The sequence below is a fragment of the Ursus maritimus genome, unplaced genomic scaffold (assembly GCF_017311325.1).
Source record: "Ursus maritimus isolate PB19 unplaced genomic scaffold, ASM1731132v1 scaffold_27, whole genome shotgun sequence".
Lineage (NCBI taxonomy): Eukaryota > Metazoa > Chordata > Mammalia > Carnivora > Ursidae > Ursus > Ursus maritimus.
The window spans coordinates 29,836,821-29,857,216 of NW_024425230.1; the positions used below are offsets into that span (position 1 = coordinate 29,836,821).

General features: G+C 52.5%; 1 protein-coding gene across 2 annotated transcripts; it reads right to left on the reverse strand.

The window, feature by feature from the left end:
- Positions 1 to 672: 672 nt before the first annotated feature.
- On the reverse strand, positions 673 to 4,523 carry CCDC33 (coiled-coil domain containing 33). 2 transcript variants are annotated; one of them, XM_040643002.1, is made up of 8 exons: positions 4,283 to 4,523; positions 3,937 to 4,042; positions 3,603 to 3,734; positions 3,417 to 3,507; positions 2,305 to 2,471; positions 1,815 to 1,916; positions 1,193 to 1,279; positions 673 to 873 (listed from the first exon to the last, which is right to left on the reverse strand). In XM_040643002.1, exons 1-8 carry the CDS (start codon positions 4,495 to 4,497, stop codon positions 673 to 675), a joined length of 1,101 nt encoding a protein of 366 aa, XP_040498936.1. In that variant the 5' UTR covers positions 4,498 to 4,523. The 2 variants fall into 2 exon arrangements, with proteins under 2 accessions (XP_040498936.1, XP_040498937.1); XM_040643003.1 differs by lacking the exon at positions 1,815 to 1,916.
- Positions 4,524 to 20,396: the final 15,873 nt, after the last annotated feature.

The window sequence follows — 20,396 nt, forward strand, 5'->3', positions numbered from 1 at the left end:
ACAAAGGGTTCCAAACCTGTTTAACCACAGCAGGCCCGCCCAGTTTCTCCAAGAGCCCCCAGGTCTCAGCAGGTGAGTTTGCAAAGGCAGCCCTGCGTTCCCTGTCAGCTCCCCCCCACCCCCCCCCGCCGCCCCATCAGCCCTTTCCAGGGGAATGGGAAGGAGCAGAACCCTGTCAGCTTGAGAGCAGGAGCCATCAGGGGTGTTGCTCTGGGAGGCTTGGGGGCCTGGGGCCAAGCTCGAGGGGCAGCTGCGAACAGGCCTATTTGTGCGGACGAAGCCAGCTGCATTTCTCTCTGGCACCGTGCCCCCTTCCCTGGCAGGTGGGCAGCACTGCAGGGGCCAAGAAGGTGCACTCATGGGGAGAGCCTTAGGGGCTCTGGAGTTGGGTGGGGGTCACAGCTACTCTGCCCGGGAGCAAACCCAGTGCTAACGTACAGCCAGTGCCAAAGCATTCCAGAAATGCCTATGGGGGCAACCCTACATCCATGGCCATGTCCCCTTGATTCTCACCACCACCCGTGGGAAGGGGGTGATCTCGGGGGGCTTTCTATTCCCCTTGGGCAGGTGGGGCATGGAGACCAGGCCAGGGGTCCTGATGGCAACAGGGCAGAAACCGAGCACGGGTCTTCTGACTTCAAGCGTGGGGCGGGTCCCCCTAGGCATTTCTTCTCAGGGCCCAGGGATTCGGGGTCGGGGGTGGCAGCTGCCAGCCCCACTGCCTGCACCCCACGGAGCTTGTCCAGAGAGGTCACTCACAGGCAGGTCAGTGATGACGGGGTTTGAGGGGTGCCCAAAGCCGTACTCTTGCTCCTGCAGCCGCGTGGCCAAGTCCTGCTTCTCTCGCCCCCAGCGTCGAGCTGAGTCCTCTAACTGCAGACACGGAGAGGGACAGATGGGGACCCGCTGGGCAGTAGGGCCCATCCCTGCGAGCAGGGCAACCAGAGCCCGGGCAATGTGGGCTCACTACCTTCCAGAGACATCAGGTGTGCCAGGGGTGGGTGGGGAGGGGCCAAATGACAGTCTGATTAAGACACAGATGGACCTTCCCTGAGTTCCAACAACATACTGAGCCCTGACCCTGGGCACACGCTGAGCCATAACCCTGGTCACACTTGGAGCCTGACTCAGGTCAAGGGCTGCTGAGTGGTGGGCCTGCCCAGCCTGATGGACGCCTGCCTGGCTCACCTACCTGGCTTTCCAGGGATAGGATCCGGCTCTGAGCTCGTTCTAGCTTGGCCAGAAGGTTGAACTTGTCTGAAGTACTGGCAAGGAGATCCTGTGGGCAAAGCAGAAGCTCACATCTGGCTCCTGCTGGGGACTACAGCTGTGCAGGCTCAGGAGGCCGTGAGCTATCGAGGCAGAAACCAGCCAGGTCTGAGCTCCCAGCTCAGCTCCCCGATACAGAGCCTCGGACCCAGGGCCAAACCCTCTTTCCCGAAGTTGACATTGAAATGGCAGGTGCTTTCTTCACCGCTGTTTCCCCCACGGATTTTGGTTATACGGAGTTTCTGCACGTTACTTTCTAAATATAAAATGCACAGAAAGGAATCTTGCATGAGGAGTCTTTTCGTAAAGTGAGGGCTCCCCTGTCCCCGCACTTTACCCAGGTGTTCACGCATCAGGGGTGCTTTCAAACAGAACTCACCTCCTGTAAGTCCTGGGATGAAGAGAAAAACCCTCCTGTGTCTCCTGCCCACCCCTCTTCTGTAATTCCAAATGTCTTGTCTTTCGGTTTGCGTAAAGCAGGGGCACCTGCGGCAGCCTTGGAGATGGAGCGGGGCCTGGGCATTTCCAGGGCCAGGGGCACCCACCTGTGCCGGCAGGGCCTCTGTGCCCTTGGAGTGGCCTGGGCCATCTGTCTCTTGCGGTCTCTCTGCCAGGTCTCCTCCTGCTCCCAACTCCCTGGGGTCCACCTGGGATGGGGGAAAAGGGCTCTCCAAGGCTGTACCAATCCCAGGAAATGCTCCAGGATGGAGCTCAGAGAGGCTCGTGTGGAGTCCAAGTGCAGGCCAGCCAGGTGGCAAAAGGGGTCAGGGATCAAAGGTCAAGGGCCATTAGGGGCTTGCTTTCTCCCAGGCTGCAAGAGGAGGGCAAAGGTGTGTTCAGACCCGTGTGTGTTCCCCAGGAGGAAAGAGGCAGGCCTGAGAGCTGGGGCTCCAGGGGTCTCCAGGCACACTGTAGACCCTGGGAGGCCTAGCTCCTGATCGTGGTCTTCAACTTGGATTGTGCTGTGCGTTATTGCCGAGCACCCAGCGGCCTGTTCAGGCAGCCCCAGGCCCCGCGTGCGCCAGCGGCTCTTACCGGCAGCGCCTGCTGCTGCAGAATGATGGGAGCCGACTGGTGACTGTTCTTCTCCAGCTCGGCCCGCAGCCTGGAGTTTTCCGCCAGCAGGACTGAATACACGTCAACAGGCAGGTTCTCTCCCATAGACCCCGGGGGAAGGCCAGAGGCTGAGAGCACGGGGAAAGCTGCAGACGTGGCCAGAGCTGCTCGTGAGACGGGTTTCCTGACTGCCTGCCCCCAGCCTGATCTGCCCCAGCATCTTGCTCCATTCTGCCCCTCCTCTGCTCCCAAGCCTTCAATGGCTCCCTGCTGCCAGGGGAATCAGATTCACATGCTTCAGGCCATCATTCTAGGCTCTTTAGAATCTGACCCCTGTGTTCTCCATAACCATTCCCCTGCCATGGGTCCTGGGTCAATTTTGGCTCTTCACTTCTCTCTTTCCTCCCTTCTCTGCTCCTGCCCTTGTCACTCCCTGGGGCCTTTGCCCTCCCTAGGCTGCCTTCCCCTCTCTCATCCCACTCTGGGATGACCTCGGGGCTCCTGAAAGGCAGCCCCAGCTTGCACTGTTTTCCAAAGGCCCCCCTCCCCCAACACCCCTATGCAGTGAAGGCCGCCCAGGGGCCGGGCACATGGAGGTTCCCCGTGAGCCTGCACGGAAGGCTCAGCGAAATTGTCTGTCTGGCCAGCCTGGGATGGTGGGACCTGGTTCTCCCCCACTCATCCCCTGCCTCAGATTGGCCCTTCTAGGTGGCTTTGGTTAAGGACAGTGGAGGAAACAAAAAAGTGCTGTTTGTTTGGTAGAAGCAGATTCTGAAGACGTGGGGAGACGCGGAAGTCCCGGGAAGGGCTCGGGCAGCCCCTCTTCTCGGGACTGTCTGCTCAGTCCGGTCTGCGGGGCCTCTCTGTGGGTCTGAGCAGGGGCCCCTGTCTTTCTAGCCTGGCTCACACACTGTCCCCATGTGTCCTGAGGGGCTTCTTGGCAGAGAAGGGAGCCCAGGGGACCTTTGGGAGCCCCTCACTGCCTGCCTTGGTGCGGGGTAGCATCCTTTGCCGCAGTTCTGCTCCCGAAGCCCATGCTCCGGGAAGGCCAGGCCCGCGGGGGTGGAACAAAAGCTGGGGAGCAGACTCACCTGTGGTGGGCTTTCCCTGCAGCCTGTTGAGCAGGGGCTCCTTCCTGTCCCGCAGCTTGTCCTCCAGCACCCGTTCCATCTTCTCGATTACCTGGAAGGCAGAGCGCGAAGGCTAGGCTGGCAGGGGGGCTCCACACCTTCCCATCCGGGGCTGGCGCCTGGCGCGTGGCCCCCGGGGGCACCTGCCTTCTCCTGGTGCCGCACAGTCTCCTCCAGAGCCTTCATCTTCTTCAGCTTGTCCTGGCACCGCTGCAGCAGTGCCGCCTGCGGCTGCCGAGCCTGGTGCAGGAGGAGCAGCTCCTTCTCTCGATCATTCTTCTGTAGGTGGAGGAGGGCAGGGGGGCGGGGAAAGGAGAGGTGTCCGGGGTTACCCTTGACCCCTCCGCTGAGCCTTCCACCGCAGTGCCCCCTTCCCTCCATGCCTTTCTCCCTTCTGCTCCCAGACACTGCTCTGGACACCCCCCAGCTCCCTTCCCTTCTGCTCCCCAGGCCCTCTGCCCCACCCCTAGCCCCAGCTCACTCGAATCAGCTCATTCTGCAAATGCTGCACTTTGTCCCTCAGTTTCTTCAGGTCTAGCTCGCTCAGCAGCAGTTTCTGCTTCATGGACACTGGTGGGGTGGGGGAGCTGGCTCAGGGAGGAGGCATCGCCCAGCTCAGCACAGCTGGGGGGCAGGGGCAGGCGTCTCTCCGTCCTTACGCTCGAGACAGGACTGGAGTCTCCATTCCCCATCCCGGAGAGGCCCCCACCGGTGTCCAGGAGCAGGCAGAGCTGGGAAAGGCTCCCCACCACCCCGGCCCACACTCCAGAGCCCGCGCTCGGGTGGGCACCCGGAGGCTCTCAGGGTCCCGTATACCCTCATCCAGCTTCTGGGCTTTGTTGGTGTCGTCCTGCTCCTCGTCGCCCTCCCCCTGGGCCAGCTGGCTCCTCAGCACGCGGTTCTCGGCCTCCAGCATGCTGGCATGCTTCCGCAGCGACAGGATGTCCTCCGCCATCTTCTGCATGGCCCGCCGGTAGTTGTTCATCTCCTGGGGGTGCCAGAGCTCAGAACCCGTGCCCCAGCTCCACATCTGCACCCCCATTTGGAATTCAGCAGGCCAAGGAGCAGACTGAACCCCAAGCTGTGCCCTTGAGTCTTAGCAACTCCTTGAGGGGGTGGGAATGACTTGGCCTCCATGCCTCCTGGCCACGGAGAACAGTCATGCCAAGGGTCTCTCCCGGGGGCCATGTCTCTTCCTGTGATGCCAACGGAGAGGGACCTGGGGCTCACACCCCTGGTGAGGGAGCCCATGAGTGGTAGAGACTCGAAAGACCCCGGGGCCAGGTTTTCAGGGCCTGGTTAACTCCAAGACACTTCTCTGCCTTCTCCTTCTCCCCTTTTCTAATCCCCGTCCTTACTCATGTCACTAAGAACCCAGACAAGAATGCTCAGAACTCCCAGTGAATGCTACTTGGGGCTGAGCCCAGGCCACAGGCCCCCTACCACCCCGGGGGGTGGGGGCAGGAAGAGACATAGGGTAGGCCCAGGAGCCCCAGTTAAAGACTTGAGGTCAGGGCTGGGATCCAGCTGCAAGATCTAGGGAATGAGGTGGGGCCAGGCTGCTGGGCTCTGTCTTTGGTTAGGCGTGACAAAAGTCCTTATATCGGGTGCTCTCCGAGCACCGACTGTGTCCCGGGTAGGCCCTCCCTCACTTAGTCCCCACATCGAGCCTCGCATCCAGCCTGTCATCATCCTCATCGCAGTGACGGGGAAACCAAGGCGCAGAGAGGCGTGTAACTCGCTCAGTCACAAAACTAATGAGAGGCAGAGAGAGGGTTTGAGACTCGGGCCTGCTGGCCCTTGAGTCTGTGTTCGTAAGCACTGTGCCATCCCGCTGCCCTCGTTCTGCGTAGGAGAAGAATGGGCTACATTGGTGGCATTTGTTTTGTGGTAAAAAATTCCCTACTGTAGGGGCGCCTGGGTAGTACAGCGGTTGGGCGTCTGCCTTCGGCTCAGGGCGTGATCCCGGCGTTACAGGATCGAGCCCCACATCAGGCTCTTCTGCTGGGAGCCTGCTTCTTCCTCTCCCACTCCCCCTGCTTGTGTTCCCTCTCTCGCTGGCTGTCTCTATCTCTGTCGAATAAATAAATAAAAATCTTAAAAAAAAATTCCCTACTGTTATTTATTAAAAAAATTTTTAAAGGGTATTTCTTGGATATAAATATAAAAAAGGAACCAAAATGTGAGGCCGGGAAGGTCGGTAGAGGGGGAGGAGGTGGGAGGAGGGAAGTGAGGAGGGCAGAGTTTGCTAAGCCCCGGTGGTGGCCCGTGGCCCTCCTGAGGCCTGGCATGTGGGAGTGGGGGCTCCTCGGCTGAGCCAGGCCCTCAAGTTTCCAGGAAGCAGAGCTCTGCCCCCAACTCGCACCTGGGCCCCCTGCTGACTGGGGAGGTGGCCTGGCTCCCGGCTGCTGCCTCCACCTGCTGCGTGTGGGCCACTGGCTCCTTGGAGAAGGGTTCCCAGACAGCGGTGACTCATCAGACGCCACTTGTCACCTGCCACTGTCTAGCCTTCTGGCCGGACTCCCTCTAACGGGTGCCAGTCCGGGGTCCGTCTCCCCAGCCCCAGTTCAGTTCCAGGCCTTGGCACCTCTAGATGGGCCCATCTGGTGTCATTGGGCAGCATTGGCCTAGAGACCACACACACACAGGGCCTTGCGGTCAGGCCTTGGTCAGAAGCCCAGGGTGGCCACTGACTCACTGAGCCCAGACATGTCCCTCCTCCTTGCTAAGCCTCAGACCCCTCGGGCTGCCGAGAAGCTCAGGGTCAGCGCGTGCGGCAGCGGGCACAGGGCCCTGCCCAGGCCAGGTGTGACCTGGTTCTCATCCCACTCTCACCCTGCCCCGTTTCTGCTCAGTGGCTGCTTTAATCAGCAGGTCAGACCCCTTCCTCCTCGTCCTTGCTGCCCTCACGCTGGGCCCCACGCCCAGCCTCTGCTGGGTCCCACGCATTCCATTTATGGCAGCCCTGGGACCGACAGGGGGGGGGGGTGTGGCCCAGGAGACTGTCAAGAGGAAGCACGTATTATTTTGGAAAAGGAAATTTGCCCTTTTTCTCCCTCCCCGCCCCATTCCGGCTTGGATTATGTCAGCTCTGAATAATTACAGCAGCATTCAGATGGGTTTCTTCGCTTGCGGGACTAAATCTCCTAGAGGGACACGCACGTGTGCAAGAGTAGGTTCCAGGATGCTCAGTGAGTTCAGCCCATAGACTTCCGCCAGGGCACACACAGTCTCTGGCTACAGCAGTACTCACACAGAGCAACCTCGGCAGATTGTTCTGACCCAGAGAGATGTCTGCACGATATTATTAAATACGTGGCAAATTGCTATGATCCCATCCAAAATGTGTGTGTGTGTGTGTGTGTGTGCACGCGTGCACTGGCATGCATACAGGTATATAAGAACAGTGGCTGCTGCTCTGTTTGGGAAGGGAAAGGAGTACTTGTTTCATTTCTAATCATACATGTTTTTAATAGAATATATTAAAAAATATATATTTTAGAGAGAGAGGGAGAGAGTGCATAAATTTGGGGGGGTGGTGGAGGGGAAGAGGGAGAGAGAGAATCTTAAGCAGGCTTCCTGACCAGCATGGAGTCCAACATGGGACTTGATCTCAAGACCCTGAGATCATGACCTGAGCCAAAACTGAGAGTTGGGCACTTAACCGAATGAACCAGCCAGGGGCCCCTAATTTTATATTTCTAATAAGAATATATCCATATATTATTCATCTAATTTAAAATAATTTAAATCTAAAGACATTGAAGGTCATACCATGCTCATGGATTGAAAGATGCAATATTTAAAGAGTTAGTTCTTTCCAAAATTGATTTATAGATTTAATGCACTTCCAATCAAAATCATAACTCGTGTGTGTAGAAATAGACAAGCTAATTCTATATGATTCTGAGAAATAAAAAGGGCAAGTAGAGCTAAAATATTTTTGAATAAGAACAGTTGGGAAGACTTATTTTATCAACTATCAAGACTTATGATAAAGTTACAGTAATTAAGACAGGCTAATATCAGTGCCAAGATTGATAAGTAGGTCAAAGAAGCAGAATAGAGAGCCTTGGAACAGACCCACATGCACATGGACTCTCGATCCATGACAATGATGGCACTCAAGGGCTGCAGGGATAAGACTGTGATTATAGTAAATGCTGCTGTGTCAGTTTGACATCTATATGGGAAAGGGGAAACTTGGCTGCCGTCACATATCGTAAGCAACAATAAATTCCAGATAGATGGAGATCTAAGTGTAAAAGGTAAAATAGTAAGGCTTCTAGAAGACAAAGATAAGAATACCATGAAGAACATCGGGGAAGGAACGCTTTTGAGCAACAGGACACAAAAAAGCACAAGCAGAAATGGAAAGGATTGATAAATTTGGCCCATTTAAGTTAAGAACCTCTATTCATGAAAAGACATTATTAAGGGGATGAGTGGGCAAGACCAATAGGAGATATTTGCAACATGCGGGACGGATAATAGGCTCATATTCAGATATAAAAATAACTCCTGCAAATAAGTACGAAAAAGACCACTCAAGGGAATAATGGACAAGAGATGTGAACTGGCCCTTGACAGAATAAGTCACTAAGCATGTGAATTGGTGCCCGCTCTCATTAGTCATTTAAAACCATAACGAGATATTCCTATACACCCACTAGAATGACAAAAACGGAACTAAACAATCCTGACCGTGTCAAATGTGGATGAGGGAGGGGGTGGAACAAGCCGAATGCTTCCTCACTGCTGGGGGGAGCTGAACGGTCACCATCACTTTGGAGAACTGCCTGGTCGCTGGGTACTGTTCAGGTTCAATGCAGTACTCGCTGGGTACTGTTCAGGTCGAACGCAGTACCCGCTGGGTACTGTTCAGGTCGAACGCAGGCATAGCCTATGGTCCTGCGGTTGTACGCCCGGTGTATATCCAACCAAACGTGTGCATCCCGCCTCAAGCAGCAGGTGTGAGAACATTCCTCGCAGCATTATTTGTATTAATCCCAAGTGGAAATCACACGAATGGCCATCACAGTAGAACGGAGACATACTCACACAATGGAATATAGACAGCGGTAGGAATAAACGAGCACCAACTACTCGAAACCGCAGGGAGGAGGCTCTCACACTTAATCTCAAGCAAAAGAAGTCGGACGCGAAGTACCTACCCTATGATTCCATAGAGATTTGACTCAAAACCAGGCCAACTTAGGGCGCCTGGGTGGCTCGGTCGGTTGGGTCAGCGAAGCATCTGCCTTGGCTCAGGTCATGATCCCAGGGTCCTGGAATCGAGCCCCCCCCCCCACGTTGGATCCCTGCTTGGCGGGGATCTGCTTCTTCCTCTCCCTCTGCCCCTCCCCCCAGCTCCTGCTCTCTCTTGCGCAAGCTCGTGCTGGCGCGCGCGCTCTCTCTCTCAAACAAATGAATAAAATCTTAAAAAAAAAAACCAAAAAAATCCAGGCAAACTGAAACACTAGAGTTAGAAGTCAAGGTGTGGGATCTATGCAGGGAGCTGGGGGGAGTGACTGGAGGTGCAGGGGAGTTTTTGGGCTGCACCTTTTGACCTGTGGGACCCGTGATAAATCACAGCAGCGGACACATTTATGTTTTGTGCATTTGTCTGAATGTGTGTACTTCACATAAAAGAGTTAAAAGCATTGAACGAACTAAAAAATAAACAAATCCTGGCTCAAGTCTGTGTAAGTCCACGAAGCCTCCACACCATGGTTCTCCTCTGGGGGCCCTCCCAGCTCTCAGCAGTACTGAGTTCTTCTCAGCTCCTGGGGGGCCCTGCTCCCAGGCCCTCATGGCAGCTTCTCCTTCAGGTGTGCCCTGCCCAAACTAGGGGTAGGGGACAGGGGCCCGGGCGGGGAAGAGCTCTGCTGGGTTTCAGAGCCCTGGGCATGGGAGCCTCTGTGCTGGGGGCGCGGAGGGGTGAGATCTTCACGGTTCCGAGTGAGCTCCTAAGGTTTGCACCAGCTTCCTCCCAGCTCTGTGTCAACTCAGAGGCCTGGCATCGAGGCCTCTCACAGGTTCGAGAGCCACCCCTCCTCTCCAGCACACACCCTCGCATCCCCCTTCACACCCACACCCACACCCACGCTGAGCATTGTGCCAGGAACCCCCATTCCCACACCTGACCTTCGTCATTTTACAGTCCACGGGGCAGGGTGCGAGTGGGAATATGCACGTATGCATGTGCACGTGGAGGGAGTAGGGGGGAGCCGGGGAAGGTCCCCGCTCCTCTCATCCAGGGCCCCACTCTAAGATCTCATTCTTCTCAAACTCTGAACAGTCCTGGGGGTGGGCGAGGCTCTCTTTCTAACCCCCCCCTACACACACAGAGAGAGCTGAGGCTCAGAGCCAGGGTAAAAGGGGTAGTGAGAGAGCATAACTCCTGGTGAAGGGGGTGTCCTAGCCTCAGCCACATGGCCCCTTCTGGAGGGAGGGCCATGGGTTCTTTGGGACTTTGCCCCTTGGAGATTAGCCCTGTAGACCTTCCACAGGCCGCTCTGCCACCCCCCGCCTGCCTGCTGTCTGCGAATGAGGTGTCCCCAGGAGGGAGAGGGACCCTGGCCTACCAACCTCAGTCTCTGCCCGCCAGCGCCCTCTATCCCTGGGACCCAGAGCGCTGGCTGCCCCGCCCCCCCCCCACCTCAGCTTCACCCACCTCCACAGCTGAGCAGTGACCTTGGGCAGTGAGGCCCGGCCGGGGAGCTGCGGACTGCCGGGGCGGGGGGGGGGTAGCCCTGACCTCTCCCCACAGCCTGGGCGAGGCTTTCTACTCAGGGCCACGCTCTGCGTCACAGCCCAGCCTTGAGGACATGCGGGACACCATGCCCCAGATTCCCGTTGTGGTTCTGCCTCTCTGGCTGCTCCCTCCTTCCCTCCGGTTCCCGGCCTGTGCTGGGGGTGGTAGACAGGATATCAGCCTCTTCCCTGTCCCCCCCCTGGGCCGGCACGTCGTCCCCCGAGGACACTGACTCTACCTGTGCCTGACCCCGAGTGCCCGCTGCACCCCTCTCACCCACTGGTCCCCACAGGACCCTGGCTCTCAGTCTGTGGAGGTGAGAAGCATCAGGTCGCCCCAGAGTCGAATAATCCCTCTGTCCCTCTGGGGGGTGGCAGCTGCACTCTGAGCCTCAGGGTCCTCATCTGTGGAGGGCGAAAACAGCCCCAGTGCGCGGGACGGCTGGGGGGTGAGGGTGTGAGGAGGGCCAGCTCAGGCCCTGGCACAGAGGAGGTCCCCGTAACCCCTTCTGAGTGCTTTAGAAAAATTATTCTCACAACAGCCCTGGGAACCAGGCACAGGAGGTGTGGTTATGGGACTATTCCCATTTTCCAGAAACTGAGGCCCAGCCCCCTCCTCACCCTCTTTATCATTAATTAAAAAGAAAGGGTGGTGGTTCTCTTTCACAAAAGCCTGAAGAGGGCAATGCTTACTGTACCCCTCCCCCTGGGAAGTTCTCATGGGGGAGTCGGAGGTTATCTCATCCAAGTGGGGGTCTTCCAATGTACCCGGAGCCCCTACCAACTAGTTGACCAGAAATGCCTCTAGACCCTCATTGTCTAAATGCCCAAAGTCACGGAGACCCAGTCAGAAAGCCGAGTAAACACACAGTCCGCCAACACTTGCTGAGCACCACTGTGTACCAGGTCCATTCCGTGCTGGGGCCGAGGAGCACAGAAGAGCCCCGACTGTCCCTCCTTGCCTGCGGGGTCGTACACAGAGGAGATGGCAGGAAGTGCCTGTGACAGAGGGGAGCTCAGAGGAGGCTCTTAATCCAGGCGGGGGGCTGGGAAGGCTTCCTGGAGGAGTTGATCATCTGCATGGACTTCTGGGGATGAGTAGGTGTTACTGGGGGTGGGGGTGGGGGTTCTCTGGGTAGAGGAGACACTGCGACAAAGGCAGGGAGGCGAGTGTGTGACGAGGAACGAGGAACGGAGCAGGGAATTCCTGGAAAGCAGAGGACGGGGAGGAGAGTGTAGGGGTACAGCTGGAGAGAGGGCAGGGCGAACAGAAGAGGTTCTTGAAGGCTCGTCTCAGGGGCTTGGACTCGTCCTGTAGGGTCACCGAAGGGCTTAGCTGTGAGGCAGGTGTGCGTGTGTGCGTGTGTGCGTGTGTGTGATAAGGACCCCCTGGCTGCCCAGCACGTAGGGAATGCAGGCCAGGCGCAGTGAGCCAGGCGACAAGGGATGGGACCCGAGCCAGCAGAGGCAGCTGGCATGGAGATGACAGCAGGAGCTGCAGGAGGGAGAAGGAAGAAGGGGTGGAAGAGGAGGAGGAGGAGTTGTTGTCTGTGGTCTTAGGGGACAGGGAAGAGGTGCATGCACCCAGCGGGGAAGAGGAGGTGCTGGCCTGGGGAGGAGTGAGGCACGTGGGGTGAGGGGCGGTCACAGGCAACTGATGGTGGTGAAGCTTGGGGACCATCTTGGCTGGAGCCGGGGTGGGGAGGGCAGCCCTTGGAGGTCTAAGGGAGGCCTTGGAAGGAAGGAGATTTTCCAGATTCAGGGAAGTGTAGAATGAGGAAGGGAGCTCCAGGATGAAGGTGATAGTGAGAGGAGCCCTCAAGTTCAGGGCAAGTGCCAGAAAGGTGGGAGAGAGAGCGGGGGAGCAGCCAGCAAAGCCAAGGCCACGGAGCTTCACAAAGGAGGGTCTTTGGGTCCCCGTACATTGGGTAGGACAGATCCCCCCTGCTGCCTGCAGATAAGCTAAAGACCTGGATACCACGGAAAAGCCACCTTCTCAAAGCGTTCGAGAACTGAGGAGGCCCCCGGGGGCAGACTGAGGAACGCGGGAAAACCACACAGCCGTAGAAGAGAGGAACCCCAGCACGGAGCAAACTCCCAGCTGCATCTCACACACAAAGTGCAACCAGAGAACCACCCGCAAAGTGACACGCGTGCTGTGATGCCCTTTGGACGAAGGTCAAGCCCTGGGCTGTTAGGACGCAGGGCCCGGGGAGGCCCACTTAGGCGGTGACGGGATAAAGTAGCAAAGCCAGACAAGAAGCCAGTGCCGTGGTCATGTCTAGGGCAGAAGGGCCACGAGGGGCTTCTGGGTGCTGGCGCTGTTCTATTCCGAGACCTGGGTGGTGGCGGCGGGGCATTTGCTTTCTAAGAATTTCGTTGTGTTTTATTTTTACGTTCAATGCAACCCACGTGGGTTACATATCACAATTTAAAAGTTTCTGAAAGAAAGGTGAGAAGGCTCAACAGCTTCAGATCTGCAGAGGGAGCCTCTGGGTCTGGCTTTGAGAAGCTGACCCCTGGTGACCTTGGCCAGTGCTCTGAATGCCAGAACCCGGGGGATGGGGTGAGGGGTCAGTGAGGTTGAGAAGGGACAGAGGGAGCTGGGGACACAGGGTGAGGGAGAGGCATGGGGGTGGACAGAGAGAGGACTTTCGGGAAAATGAGGAGATAGGTAGGGAGGGGTGTACGGGGGGCCCGGGCTGAAGCAGGGGGTAGGAACAGGGAGAGGCTTCACTCTCCAAGGGGAAGGAAGAAGCCTGAGGGCAGGGCAGGTGTAGACAGGTGTCTGGATTAGAGGCAGTGTGGGTGGTGACGTGGGAGACAAAAGCAGAAGAAAAATTATTAAGTTTCCTTACTGCCTACAGCCCATTGACAAGTCCTTGAAACAGGCAGAGTGACATTCCTCTAGGAACTCAGCTGTCTTGATGTTAATGCTTTGCTAAGGGCAAAAGGCAATCCTAGCCTGACCACCACCCCGCACCCCCCCACCGCCCCCAGGATCCTGTAAGTCTACTTTAATGTATAAAAATTCCTTTAGAAATTTCCTTTATCTTTAAAACCCCCAAGATACGCGTTGGCAATCATCCCCAAGCATATGCCTATAGATAGATATCTGAAGGGTCTCATGACTCAGATTTTATTAGACGGTAATAAATGAAATTTCCCAACAATAGCTAGCCCCTCAAGGTCCTGGAAACCTTGTCTTCAAAATTCATTAGAGACTTACACTATCCCTAACCCCTTCCCAACTTGGAAGTATATAATGGGCCACTCCTCATGACCCCATTGCACCTCTTTCTGCCCATGGGTCCTGTCCCCATGCTTTAATAAAATCACTTTTTTGCACTAAAGACGTCTCAAGGATTCTTTCTTGGCCATTGGCTTTGAACCCTAACATTGTCTTTCCTACATCATACAGCACCCAACTTGGGGCTTTAAGTCCGGGGTCTCATGTGGACTTTGAGCCGCGGTGCAAACTTGGTGAGTACTTTCTCTCCTCTTCCTTTACTCTCATTCCAGGGGCCCTTCAAGGAGTATGGTCTTATTGGAGCACTTTCATGCCGACTGCTCAGGCTGTAATCCTCTAGCCCATGGCTACTCTACGGGGAGGAGAGAGTCTGCCTTTTGGCTAGAAGTTAGTACCCTGGCCGGGATGGTAACAAGATCCAGAAACTTGATGCTCTCTCTTTATTCCTGTCCTTATACAAGGTTGTCTGTCTTGGGCACAGGACAGCTACCTAAGTCACCAGGACAGCTGCCAATCTTAAGACTCCCGTGCGAGGTTTCCTCCTGATTGATCTAATGTGATCCCCTCCATATCCCTGATCTAGCCCCTTCTGGCCACGGGACTTCCACTCGGAGCTGGCCAAAACCAGTACCTGCCCGAATTACAACCCAACCGGGGACCGTTTCCTAGGAAGTTGGCTGTAAAGACCACATGTGTTGGAATGTTGCTTAGACCATGATGGATTTCCATCTTTACTGCTTTCCGTCAATGTCCTCTACTAACTACTTATTACAGAATTGGGTGATTTCCCCTTGTAAAACTTTTCTAGTATTTTCCATGGGTTAAAAATGGCAGGGCAGAATGCAACCTTCAGGGCATAGGACTGCACGGCACGGGTATTTCAGCCCATTCACCAGGCACCCATTGGCAGCCTAGGATGCGATGGGACAGGGGAGGGGACGCCGGCATCCCTCCTACGGGGCCTTTGATGGCAGGAATGCCTTCATGGGAAGGCGGGATTGTGATCAATAGTGATGTCTTGTTTGAGGGACCCTTCTGGTCGCTTTTGGCACACAAGAACCTCTCACATATCCTGCGTGGGACACCACCCAGGAGTCAGGGGGGGATTTGGTAATGGACCTTCTTTACTTTTCTGGGAGCATGGCCTCAGTAGGCTTCTTCTTCAGTTCCCAAGGACTCTCCCTTGGGGTGCCTTTTAACCCACTGGAAATAATTCGGATTGCAAAACTTAGGAAAGCACTGAGCTCCTATAACACTGCATGGCCTCAGTGGGATCTGTCCGTTAGGTCTCCTCTGCAGGAAACAGGGCAGAATGTGTTTGCCTGAATGTGTCTGGCTAGTAAAATTGGATGGTAATCATCTAAATAGGCCTCCTCCGAGTAAACCCACTTGCTGGAGGAAATGCAGGCCATCCCTGGCAAAGGGGACTCTGACTCCCTCACTGTTCCTCCTAATAGATGTGGGGGCTTCTTCCTCACTCATTTCCCGGGTTAATGGCTATAACTGGAGCCAACTGTGGTTAGTCTCCCTTGGGACGGGGATGCTAAGGAATATTCCCAAGCAGCTGCCGAAACTCCCTTTGTTTCGGGGAAATTCCCTGTCTTCTCCGGCCCGACATGGACTGCCCATCCCCCTTGTTGGCGGGGAAACATGGCGTCTGCTCCTCTGTTGGAGCTGCTGAGCTCTAGAACCGGGAACCCTTTCTCTGCCCTCTGGCAGCGCTTTGGCTCTGCTGTCTCCCCCTCCCCCTTCTCCCGTTTCTGCACCACCTTGAATGCGGGCTGCGTAACTGGCTTCTAGACCATGCTGGTGCCTCAGGAACCGCGGCTCCTTTTCCCTTCACTGTCAAGGAGCAAGAAGAGCACCCCCTGGACCTAACACCCCCTACTCCAGATTTCCCCACCAGTGTCTCAGGTAAAAACTGACAATGGGAGGATCCAGGTGGAACATAATTCAGTATTTAAACTAAGTTAAGTTTGTTGGTTTAATTGATAGACATGTCTTTTAAGTCATCAGCAGTAAATGTGAAACTTTTATTCTATCAAGTTTTGCTGAAGGTCAAATTAGCTCATATCATCTCTGTTGCAATTTGTTAGTAAAAAGATGACGAAAATGACGGTTAATTATCTGTCTCCAGGTGTTCATAGATAATTGTTAAGATAGCTTTCAAAGTCTTTGGTAACTTGAAACTTTAAAGGTTTGCTTGGAGAATAAATGGGATTAGATTTGTTGGACATGTAGGTCTTTTCCAAATAAGATAAGTGCTAAAGCATCGAGTATTGGACGTAGGTTTGTGCTTTTTGACTTCTTACTGCAAAGAAACTAAGGATATTTAAATCTGTTGGTAAACATGTTTTGTACTGATTGAGTCATAAATTTGCTGTCTACAGAATTCTGGTGAAACAGTTCACGACTGGTTACTACTTAAGTCTTCACTGGAGACCAGGGTTTCTAAGAGTGCAAAATTCTGCTAAATGTATTAAGACTGATGGGAATAAGGGAAGCAACTCTGTATGTAGAAAAGTAGGAGATATGAAAGATATAAGGAATGGGAATGCATTTTTGTTGAAGGTAAAAGAAGGTTATTTTGTCCTAAACGAGACTGGTTGTTTGGAAAGCAATGGCTTGGGACAAAATCTGAATGCAGAGGAAAGCTGTAGAAGGTTTGTGAAGGGAAATCTTTGGTAAGGAATTTTAGGTGTGGTCAGGGTGGACTAAGATTGAAATGAGTGGATTTTTTTTTTTTAAGATTTTATTTATTTATTTGACAGAGATAGAGACAGCCAGCGAGAGAGGGAACACAAGCAGGGGGAGTGGGAGAGGAAGAAGCAGGCTCATAGCGGAGGAGCCTGATGTGGGGCTCGATCCCATAACACCAGGATCACGCCCTGAGCCAAAGGCAGACGCTTACCCGCTGTGCCACCCAGGCGCCCCTGAAATGAGTGGATTTTAAAGTACACTGATACAAGATTGAAAGACTGCTTTCTCTCTGTTCCAAAAGACGAGTTTTCCTGAATTGTTGGTCTGCTCTTGATAAGAAAATGTAAGCAGTTGTTTTCTCTTTGACTGCCCAGAAAAACCAGTTTCTATGTTTTGCCTTTATCAGGTTGTTAACATCCTTAATCCTATTTAGGTATGTGCTTTAAATTTTTCTAAGGTTTTAACAAACTTCCCCAAGATTTTAATCGTGAATAAAGTCTCATTGACAAATTAGGCTTGTTTGTTTGGTATGTTACGTTCTGGTGTAAGGTCTTCATCACTCGATACTCTGGCTGTTGACATGGTATGTGTCACGGAAATAACTGGTTTCCTTGTCAATTGCATCATAATGAATTCTATCAGATCATTAGCAATGTCCAGTTCTGAGTTTTTTGTCATTTATAATTGCTCTTTTCCTCTTGCAAAAGGAGTTTCATTTTCAAGAAGATGCATAAAAAAGGACTTTTAAGACAAAAGCAGATATTCAATATCCTTAAGATCAAAACTGAAATCAGTACGAATTTCCAGAACTAAAAAGCTGCATTCAAACCAAACAAGAATTAGTCACATGGGACTAAATGAACTAAAAAGACAATTACAGTGTTGTGACTCTTGTTTGAAACATTGCTGGTTCTCTAATGTTTACACTTCCAGATTAAGGAAACTTTCTCTTAAGATATTCATGACTTACAGAAACGTGATAAAGTATTCATTTGTGAACAAACTGAAGCGTTTAACTTTTGTCTCTACCTAAACCCTCTGAAATTCAAAAGGTCTCAGTAAGTATTCTTTCTTCCATGGCAATCATAGTCATTTGCATAAGTTCAATAAGAATCTTCTTGTAACAGGACACCGTCGGAAACGTTGGTTATTTTACCAAGGTTTTGACTGGAATGTCATATTTGAGAGAGACACACATAGACTCAGATATGACCAAACAGCTTTAAGGAACGAAGGTTGACTTGATGAAACCTGGAGCCATAAAGCCCCTTGGAACTGTTGGCCTGATACCTTGCTTACAGAGCTCCCAGCAGCCTCACCAGGTGAGTAAAGAATGTCACTTCCTGGCAGGAAGTTCCCTGCAGGAACCTCAGGATACTTTGGGGACCTCAGTGAAGAATTCGCCCAAATCTACAGGGATTGCAGGCATGTCTGATGGCAAATATTTGGCTTCTGGCCTGGAGAGCCTACTAAAAGTTCATGCTAGAGACTCCTTATAAAAGTTCCAGCAAAGCAGATTCTAAAAGATCTCTGTGATCAGTCACTATTCTTGCTGAGCTTATGTAAGTGATTAGGTCAAGTTTGTTAAAACTGGACTTGTTTTTCAAATAAATTAGTCCTGATTTGGCTATCTATGATTAAACATGAGGATTATTTTAGAGAGAAGAAATTATGTTTCAATAACACACCTTTGTGGATGTTAAATTCTAGATCTGATTGTCTGTAAATGTTTCTTGTTTACCTAAGCTAGACAGCCTGAGGTAAACTTCAGAGAAATCACCACAGTAGCTCATGTGTAGACAATTTCCTTGCTTGTTATTCTGTGGGGATAACAGGACCCCATGGGCACATGATTATTTAAACAGCTGGAAAATGGGGTTGATTCCCCAACAACTGTATAACTCAACTAGCACCTTGACCAGTTCTCTGTGGCTGGGATGACAAAATCGCTCCTTAAAAGCCAGAGCTTACCCCACTCCATAGGGTTAACTATGGGCTTGTGGAGATAATGGATGACCCCACTTTCCTTGTGATTGGACTGGTTGATGACTTGGGGATGCCCTTATCTCCTGAGACAAGTCTTCCCCCCTTGCCAGTGATTCCTCATAATTAGGATATTAAGGCTAGACCTCAAACAAAGAGGGCTTCTCGATGGTTTTATTCCTTAAGTCACATTTGTCCCAGGAACTACCTCTATTAATGTAAAATTACAAGTAGAGAGGCTTTAGCCAAGCATACAACAGCCCTCCTGGTAAAAAGAGCCTCAGAGCTCACTATGGGACAGTCCCTGACTGTAATGACTTCACATCAGGTCCAGAGTGTCTTAGAGACCAAAGGCCACCAACAGATGATAGGAAGCCGACTTATTAAATACCAGGCTATACTTATAGAGACGCCTGAAATAATACTTGAAACCCGTCAGACTTTAAACCCAGCTCCCCTTATGCCTGGACCTGACCATCGTACCTCTATGGAGCATAACTATTCAGAGGTTATTGGTCTTGTTTATGCTGTCAACCAGATTTAAAAGATGCCCGTATTGGAAATACAGATGACAGTTGGTTTACTGATGACAATAGTTTCATGGACAAAAGAAAAAGAAAAGCTGAGTGTGCTATAGTGATCACTCGTGCTTGGCAATTGCCAAAGCCTTAAAAGTTAATATTTTATACTGACTCCAAATATGCCTTCCCTAGTCCTACATGCTCATGGAGCAGTTTGGAAGAAAAGGGGGTTATTATTAAACCATGACTCCCCAATCAAATACGGGCTTGAAATTATGACTCTTGTTACTGCTGTACACTTACGAAAGACGCAGCTGTGATTCACCTCAAAGGACATCAAAGGACATGACCTTAGGGTCTAAAGGAAACAATTCAGCAGACGGCGCAGCCAAGCCGGCAGCACGACATAAACAAATATTAAGTTTGTACCAGTCTGAACTCCAGTAAAGTCTGTAAGTCCAGCCCATTCAGACCAAGAAAGGCACAGGACTGGCTTGTTAATAATGAAGGAAAAAAATCTTTATACCCAAAATTAACCTATGGAAGGGAATACAGGGTTTACACCAGGCTACTGATTTGGGTAAAAAGGCCACGGAAGTGACAAAAACTCGGCTAAGAGAAATTGTCCCTAGATGTGGACTCCCTTGATCCCTACAAGGTGACAACGGACCATCTCTTATTACACAAATTCAAAAATGGCCCTCCAAACCCGAAGAGCCCTTGATACCTTGACTGCAGTTAAAGGGGCCCAGAATGAGATGACTGTCTCCTAACGGCACCCAATGGCTATGCGGTTCTAACTTGTGGCCATGGCCTCCCCCAGGCTGGATAGGCCGCTGTGCTCTGGGTTTTGCCTGCCTGCGCGGACCCATTTTAAAACCATTACCAACCCAGCCAACCTTCCAAATTTAAAACGATGGTGGACATGTTCTGTGTCTCATTGGTACGACCACCTAACATCCATCTCTGTTCCTTCTTTGAGACTGGAGCGTATTGTCAGGCACACGGAAGCTCTTACTAAGTACTCGGTCAAGACCTAAGTGATACTCGACATAGCGTTTCTCTACTGAATACTGAAGTAACACAAGGGCTTAAAGCAGTTTTACAAAATAGAACGGCATTAGACGTTTTAACTGTACAGTCGGTGAACTGTGTGTTCGCATAAAACCAAAATGCTATGTATACGGTCCAGATGATCACGAAATATTTCTGGGTTTCTGACATAAATACTCAAATTGGCGCTTTAAACAATCCCTCTCTTTCCGATAATGATTGCTTAAACTTCCGGACTGGAAAAGGATTTTTTTGTCAACTACCAAAGGACTCTTATTCGAGCTTCTTTTTCTTTTTGTTAGACCAGTCATGTTTTGCTGTTTTCTCCCATGTCTCTCCACCTGGTATCAAGACTACTTCGTTGCCCTGGGGCGCCTGGGTGGCACAGCGGTTGAGCGTCTGCCTTCGGCTCAGGGCGTGATCCCGGCGTTCTGGGATCGAGCCCCACATCAGGCTCCTCTGCTGTGAGCCTGCTTCTTCCTCTCCCACTCCCCCTGCTTGTGTTCCCTCTCTCGCTGGCTGTCTCTCTCTGTCAGCAAACTCTTACTCAGCCTTCAAAACCCATTCCCAAACTCCTTCTGGGATGGCCTCCTTTACACTCTGCCTGAACCTCAGGGTGTGAAGGGGCCTCGAGGGGCACCCCAACTACCGCCCTTACCACTGAGCGGATCGTATCAC